An 8461-nucleotide genomic window follows, 5' to 3' on the forward strand; every position below is an offset into this window, starting at 1 on the left:
AAATTATTTCTTTGTTTAATGTAGTTCCACACTTTTTAATCAATTCTCTTTCTATTTGAAAGTTAGAATGGAAATTAATATCAACTCTTATGTAGTTGTAGTATAATAAGGCACAGTTTATCATTCAAATGGTTTGTAGTTCACCACCCCCACCCCTGGTCTATTTAACAGTTTATCAAGTTGTGAGACCATAATGCAGACAGACATGGGAACAAGCATGAAAAAATTTACAAAGCTGATAAAATCGCATGTCAATCATGTTATAATCAGTTAATATTGGGCAATACTGGTTGATAGAAGTCAATTGAAATCTTATACATGTATATCATAGAAAGTTGTACTGCCTAAATTTTGTTTTTGGGTTTTACGTCACATCGACACAGTATAGGTCATATCGCGACTTTCCAGCTTTACTGGTGGAGGAAGACCTCAGGTGGCCTTCCTTGCATATTTCAGGCACGAACGGGCACCTGAGTAGAACCACCGACTTCCGTAAGCTAGCTGGATAGCTTCCTCACATGAAAGAATCCAAAGTCCCTGTCGGGATTCGGACCCACAGCGGTGAGGGGCAAGTGATTTGAAGTCAACGACCTTAACCACTCGGCCACGGACGCCCCTTGCACTGCCTGTTAGGTCAAAGCATGACAAGTACAATGTACATTGTACATTAATTAAATACTTTAAATGTTAACATATGGGAACAAGGGTGCCATAGTCACAAAATACGCCCGTTTACGAAAGCTTTAGATGGAGATGGGGGGCATTATGGATAAGTGTTATCTAGCAAGCAAGTTTTTATTCTTGGCACTGTGTTGTTAAATGAACCTTAAAACAAATCAGTAGGGAAGATATGCACAGGATGTGTGACCTTGACCTTGGTCGCAGGGACCTGAATTTTATGCACGGCACTCAGCCTCACAATGATGAACATTTGTGCCAAATTATATTGAAATCCCTCTATGCATGTAGAAGTTTTGCTCCAGACAAGCGTCTTTCTATGAGCTCTAACTGTGACCTTCACCTTTGACCTAGAGACTTGGTTCATGTGCAGGGCACTACATCTCATGGTGGTGAACAATTCTATAAAGTAACATTGAAATTCCTCCATGCATGTAGAAAATATGCTCCGGACAACATCTGGATATTTAATCATCTCCAGTGACCTTGACCTTGCAAATATTAACCTAAATTAAATGTGTCACACCTGTAGTCATGATAGTTACCATTTGTGCTACAATCCATCAATAAATGATGACTAAATGGTCCCTATACACATCTTCAAATTTTTATCTGAACTTTGACCTCTATGTGTAACCTTGACTTTGGTCGCAGGGATCTGAATTTTGCGTGCGACACTCAGCCTCACAATGGTGAACATTTGTGCCAAGTTATATTGAAATCCCCCTATGAATGTAGAAGTTTTGCTCCGGACAAGCGTTTTTCAATGAGCTCTAAGTGTGACCTTGACCTTTGACCTGGAGACCTGGATCATGCATGGAGCAATACATATCATGGTGGTGAACATTTCCATAAAGTATTATAAAAATTCTTCCATACATGTAGGAGATATGCTCCAGACAAAATCTGGATATTTCACCATCTTTAGTGACCTTGACTTGCATATATTGACCTAAAGTACTTGTGTCACAGCCGTAGTCATGATAATGACCATTTGTGTTACAATCCCTCAATAAATGATGATTAAATCGTCCCTATACACATCTTCATATTTTTATCTAAACTTTGACCTCTATGTGTGACCTTGACCTTGGCTGCAGGGACCTGAATTTTGTGCGCGACACTCCGCCTCACAATGGTGAACATTTGTGCCAAGTTATATTGAAATCCCTCTATGCATGTGGAAGTTTTGCTCCGGACAAGCGTTTTTCAATGAGCTCTAAGTGTGACCTTGACCTTTGACCTAGAGACCTAGTTCATGTGCATGACATGGCTTCTCATAATGGTGAACATTTCTATGAAATTTCATTAAAATCCCTCCATGCGTGTAGGAGATATGCTCGGGACAAAATCTGGATATTTCATCATCTTTAGTGACCTTGACCTTGTATATATTGACCTAAATTATATGTATCACAGCCATAGTCTTGATAATGACCATTTGTGTTACAATCCCTCAATAAATGATGATTAAATCGTCCATATACACATCTTCATATTTTTATCTGAACTTTGACCTCTATGTGTGACCTTGACCTTGGCCACAAGGACCTGAATCTTGCGCGCAACACTCTGCCTCACAATGGTGAACATTTGTGCCAAGTAATATTGAAATCCCTCTATACATGTGGAAATTTTGCTCCGGACAAGCATTTTTCAATGAGCTCTAAGTGTGACCTTGACCTTTGACCTAGAGACCTGGTTCATGTGCGCGACACTGCTCCTCATAGTGGTGAACATTTCTATGAAGTTTCATTAAAATCCCTCCATACATGTAGGAGATATGCTCCGGACAAAATTGGACGCCGCCCGCCCGCCAGGGGCGTTCCCATAATACGTCCCGTTTTTCAAACGGGCGTATAAAAATGATTAATACAGCTTCATAGTCATACATTTTGTACTTAAATAAAGAAAAAAAATGATTTTAAAATGTGCAACATATGTTCAGGTAATTAAATTTACACCAGTTTGACAATCAATAATTGCACAAGATAGGCTTAAATAGTTTCTTTTTTTTTTTTTTTACAAATATGTAGGCAGTTTCCATTTTCAACAATATTTTTCATAGGTTCATGTACTTGCAGCATGATAAATATTCTATTTGTAAAAATAAAAGGTACTGCCATTTTGATGAAAGGAAAAAAATAAACACAATGAAAGGCCTTCCAAAAAAAAATTCAGACATTGTAATAATGATAATTTTTAAGAGATGCTTCATCTATTATTATTATTATTCATGAAGGAAAACTACCTAAAAATTCTTTCGGTGGGAAGGGAGTCAGGGCAGGGAGGAGTATGAATCAAATCAATTAGTTAAAATGACTACAGCAGTCAACACTTAAATGCTGTATGGCTCTTTAATTGAAAGTCAATAAACTCTGCTGCTTTTAAGCATTTTTACCTTGAAATTCCTTAAATTAACAATGTACAGATTCAAGATTAAAGTCAGGTGGTTATGGTTGCCTGAGGCATCTCAACTCAGTGATCGTAATTTTCAGTCCTACTAAAGTCAGCAATCATGATTCCTAATATGACACCAGTACTGGTCAGTTAGTACTGGTATGTTCTCGGAAGCAGACTTGAGAACAACTCAAATTATTCAATATGACATCTAAACTGAGCTTAATTAAGTATATTTAAACTGATGTAGGCCTGGACCAGTGCACACATTTAACTAAATTAAGGAGTAAAAAAAGGTCAGCTGCACTTACAATCTTCTGTGTCTTCCTCCTCGCCAGACATTATTTTACTCAGTATAGGATGCGTCCAGTGACTCTCCATCAGGTCCAGAATCAATTGGAACTTGAGGAACCCGAGCTCTGACAGGATTTTATGTACATTTTCCACAGTGGTGGAGAAATTGTTCTTAACCTTACTGTCTTCATCAAGTTGAGCCCACTGGATGTTAAGTACAGTTTTAGCACACAATCTGAAGTTCAAAATCATTCTATAATTAATGCTCTATTGTCTATAAGATATCATTCTTTTATTTTTTCCTATCAATATAACAATGTTAATTACTCATGATAACCTGTTACTTTTTTCCTGCAATAATTGAGTAGAAACACTTGGAAGTGAATGTTAATTTACTCATCACTCATATAACAAGAGCACCACATCCAAAATTCTAAGCTAAAAAGGGACATAACTCCAAAACTATAGCTTTCAGAATTATGTCACTTGTCATACAACTGCCTCTTGTCACAATAAGCAAGTTTTTCAAATCTCATATAATATTGATATCTTTAAAACTGTTTGAGCACTGGGCTACATTAAAGTTTTTGCACAATGATAGCAACACTGCTGTGATCATAACAGCTTGACTTTTTAATGAAACAGACAAGCTTAAATAGACATTTGTTTCTGAAATTATTGTTTAAACAAGAAAGATAGTATCATTTATTTTTATTAAATGTATGACATAAAACTGCAAAACAAACTTTTAAGAATTACGATTCTCCAATTTAATCTTCAAAATAACATAACAATAATCCGATCAAGGTTAAGTTTCTAATTACAAGCAACCTGTTTCATCTGTGATAACTTCCTGATATCATGCATCAGGTATAAAACAATAAAATTCAAAACTGTTATCTGAAGTAACAGTTTCATACAAAAATTAATACATTTTTTTTTTTTGATTTGGGTTTTACGTCACACCGACACAGTATAGGTGATTTGGCGACATTCCAGCTTTACTGATGGAGGAAGACCTCAGGTGCCCCTCCGTGCATTTTTTCAGGCACGAACGGGCACCTGAGTAGAACTACCAACCTTCTGTATTCAAGCTGGATAGCTTCCTCTCATGAAAGAAGCCAAAGTCACAGTCGGATTTCGAACCCACAGCGGTGCAGGGCAAGTGGTTTGAAGTCAACGACCTTAGCCACTTGGCCACGGACACCCCACAAAAATTATTACAATGTACATAACAAAGTTCTGACTGTGTTTTTTTCCCAACTTTCATGTAAGTTAACATGGCTGCAACATCCCCAGGAAGTGAGTAACTTCAACTGACAGCTCCTCATGGAAAATGTAACCCTCACCCTGCTAAATTTCTTTAATGGACTTGTCCAGCTTCCAATTCTGGAAATGTCCATTATCAATTTAGGGGTATATTAAAGTTAGTCAGACAACATTATAGAGCCTGGTAAGACTGCATGGAAAATGTAATGTTCAATCTGGCCTGGCTCTATACTGGTGGCAAAGACTAACCCCGTCAAGTTCCAGAAGGTTTTATATAAGCAAGATATTAATCTATTTTTGTGATGAATCTTACCCAAAGATGAACTTGCATAGCTGGTCCCTGGCTGCACCAGCTGTGAGATTCTCATATATGGAGGCAAGCTGGTTAAGCGCCACCCACAACACTGTGATCTGATCATCATACTGGTCTGTAACTCTTTGTGCTCTCTTCAATATCTAAACAAAAAAACAATGACTATAATTATGTTACATAGAATGTTCTTCAATTTAACAAAATAGAATAAGATCTTTTAATCAAATGATAGATAAAATACATAGATACATAGATCTGTGAGTCTTTTTGTTCCTCCATTCAACAAAATAGAGTAAGATAAATCTTAATATCAAATGATAGCTGAAATGGATACCCAAGATATGCATACATCTATATATACATATATATAGTTAAACGTTTGTTGTTTTCATTTATTTCAAATGATAATAATTGATTAAACCACTCAATCAAGCGACAAAAATTACATAATTAAATTACAATTAGTAAAATATCCTTTTTTCATAGTAAAACATCCTATTTTTTTTTAAATTTACATATTTTAATTGAATGTTTTGGGGAGGATGTCAACTGTACATATCTATTTGCTTCATCTTCAATACATCTTGCTATGACGTTTTTCTTTTGAACAACATTTTCCATTAAAAACACCAAATAGTGTTTATGAAGTAAAACTTTCTTGAGTCTGTTTAATTTTTATTCATTTTAATGTACATACATGACATATAATAAATTATGTAATTTAAAATATACTTAATCATATAGCTATGTTTTGTTTTCAGCATTATGAGAGTTGCAACAAATTGACTTAAATCAAGTTCCCAAAACTATCAAATGTAAATAGAAACATTCATGAGCAGCGCACAATTTAAGGAGATCTAACCCCCCCCCCCCCCACACACACACACCCCCCCATTTTCCCTCAGAAATCTTTTCTCCCCTCAAATGCAATTTACATATAAATCAATTTTTTCATAGTGGTTTCATAATCAGTTACTTGACTCACTGAAATCGGTCGTATTACCAGAATCGACAGGGAAATACCGGAATTGGTCAGTAATTTTGTTATTAATGAACTTTTAAAGAATTTTCTTTCATAATTATCCCACATACATGTATATATACTCCTGTAAATTATGTCATAAACTGTGCAAAAGTGAAAGGATGTATCAGGTCACTATGCTTACGAATCAAAATGGTTGAACAAACTAAATAAATACAGAGCTTTGTAAATTGAACTGTGGCCACCAATGCTTTTTTTTTTTTTATTTTTAACAAAATAAACCATTCAAAACATTCACTTTTTACAAAAATTCATGTGTGCCTAAGTAGTTGACAAGTTTTGCAAACTTGATAGAGGCCTTTATTATGCAAAAAAAATCAATGGTAAATTTCTATAAGTTTTGACTATTTTTGTGACATTTTTTCGAGCTAAAGTTCAGCTCCATTTCCCTTGATTCCATTGACTGACCTATTCCCCTCTCCAAAAAGCAAGCTTTACGAGTATAACCCTATTTTTTATTTAAAAGTTAAATAAACAAGAAATCAAACTGAAACTTCAGTACTTTTGTACTATCTGTACTATTTTAACAAGTTCCAAATTTGGTTGTTATTACTTATTTTCATCTGAATGGGGATACCTGATGATATCAATAATATGACATTTATTTGTTCCAAATCCTAAAAGCTAAATAAGTCACTGCAAGAAATGTCACTGGCTAGCTGGGGAGCTTAAGTTTGAAATTAAAACAAAATCATGCGTCACTGCCTTAAAGGGGACTTGGGATCCTCCCCATGAAAAAACAAAATCATGCCTCACTACCTCAAAGGAGACTTGGAAATTAAATCTGCATGTTATAGGTCTGAGAATCTTTCCCCCCCCCCCCCTTCTCTGTCAGTGGAAAAAAAATCAAATGAACTGGAGATTTCAGATGCTTTTTCCTGTACACAATTTGAAATATAGATTTTTACATTTTCATTGAAATTTTCAGACATTACACAAGCAAGGGCATTAAATGCTCATGTTTCTTTGGAAAAAAAGTGTATGTTAAATAGTTCTGATATATTAATTTTTCAGGTGCTCATTTTGATTAAAATACAATTTTGGTTGGGTTTTTTTAAGTATAGAAAAGGAGTGAAGTGTCTGAGGAATGAATTTAGTGTCATCAAAAAATGGTTTGGGGCGAAGTGTCTGATGGTTAAACTGTCTCAGTCTGTAAGTTCATATAGACGATATAGTTCATGTAGTATTTCAGGCCAGAACATCATTCATTGATGCTTAGCAGCTTTCTTTGCCCTTCTGGAGATTGCTTTCCTTTTCTGGTATTTCTCTTCCATACTTCTTCAGAGGGTTTTACTACCCTTTTTTGTTTATAGTTGATTTGCACTTTTCATTATTTTATATACATTGTACATGTGTTTCAAGTTTATTGTCATAGTTTTCCACTAAATAATCAACTGACATCATTTTTTCTCTTCCGATTCCCCCTTTTTGAAAAAATACTTTTTTCCCAAATCTACCGGTTTAAACTAATTTTGGGGGGTGAAGTGTCTTAAGGGTGAAGTGTTTTTAAAATGAAAGGGGTTAAGTGTCTTGTTCCCATTTAAACGCCTTGTCATGAAATACACAGATCTCACATAATCACATCTTTATAAACTCTTTATAATCAAATTTATTGCCATTATTGCATTAAGATGCACAATTAATTATATTCTCTCTGTTTAATTATTAGTGAAAAGCAATCAGAATATGTTATTTTTGAAAAGAAAATTCGCATTCTGCCATTTTTTTATTGCTCTCTCCAATGATTATTGAATACGGAAGCCATGACAGTTGTTCTGCATAATTTTGCTTACACTGAATTCAAGGCCTGTTTACATATGTTGAAGGAAATCTGATCAAAAACTTATAAAAATCACAAATGATCAAGTCATTTGAACAGTTTGCAAACTTGATATTTTAACATCAAGCAGCTGCTTTCTTACAAAATGAATCTGAATTTGCGTGCGTGACGAAACGCAAGTTAGCCATGGATCTTCAAGTGTGGAGGGGGTCGGTCGATTTCACATCAAATTTCCTTACCTTCGTGAACATATCAACGTAAGCATGCGTTGATACTTGTGGTTCGGTGCTTTTTCCTTTGTATTTTTCGGCCACATCTCTCAAATCTTTCAGTAAAACCGAAAAATCCATTATTTTGTACGACTACATGCGAATGCATAACAAAATAACACGCAGCGCCCTCTGTAAACGGCGGTGTACATCAAGACAGAGAACTCGTGTTTACCAATTTACTCGTTCGTTTTTCTTCCTCTCATCTGTTCATTAATGGCGTTGCTTTGGTTTAAAATTCGACATAGATCTATATTTGAGATTGAATGCGAGAAGAATTATTTTAATTTTGTATAAGTTAACTAAATAATACAGTACGTAGGCTTCAGAACTTTATAATAAATAATTGTAGTTACCAGAACTTTAACTAAATTAATGTCCATACAGTATAGTAGTACTTAGGTATTCTGAGAGAG

General features: G+C 35.1%; 1 protein-coding gene across 1 annotated transcript in view; it reads right to left on the minus strand.

The window, feature by feature from the left end:
* The window catches only part of LOC132743353 (uncharacterized), a 33028-nt gene extending 24845 nt beyond the window's left edge, over positions 1-8183 (minus strand). Inside the window, exons 1-3 of the mRNA XM_060731875.1 lie at positions 8016-8183; positions 4955-5097; positions 3390-3607 (exon numbers count right to left, since the gene is read on the minus strand). Of these exons, the coding sequence (XP_060587858.1) occupies positions 3390-3607; positions 4955-5097; positions 8016-8126 (472 nt within the window). The 5' untranslated portion in view covers positions 8127-8183. The remainder of the gene's footprint in view (positions 1-3389; positions 3608-4954; positions 5098-8015) is intronic.
* Positions 8184-8461: the final 278 nt, after the last annotated feature.

The sequence above is a fragment of the Ruditapes philippinarum genome, unplaced genomic scaffold, assembly GCF_026571515.1.
Source record: "Ruditapes philippinarum isolate M1 unplaced genomic scaffold, ASM2657151v2 ctg2717_1_1_1_1, whole genome shotgun sequence".
NCBI classification, from domain to species: domain Eukaryota; kingdom Metazoa; phylum Mollusca; class Bivalvia; order Venerida; family Veneridae; genus Ruditapes; species Ruditapes philippinarum.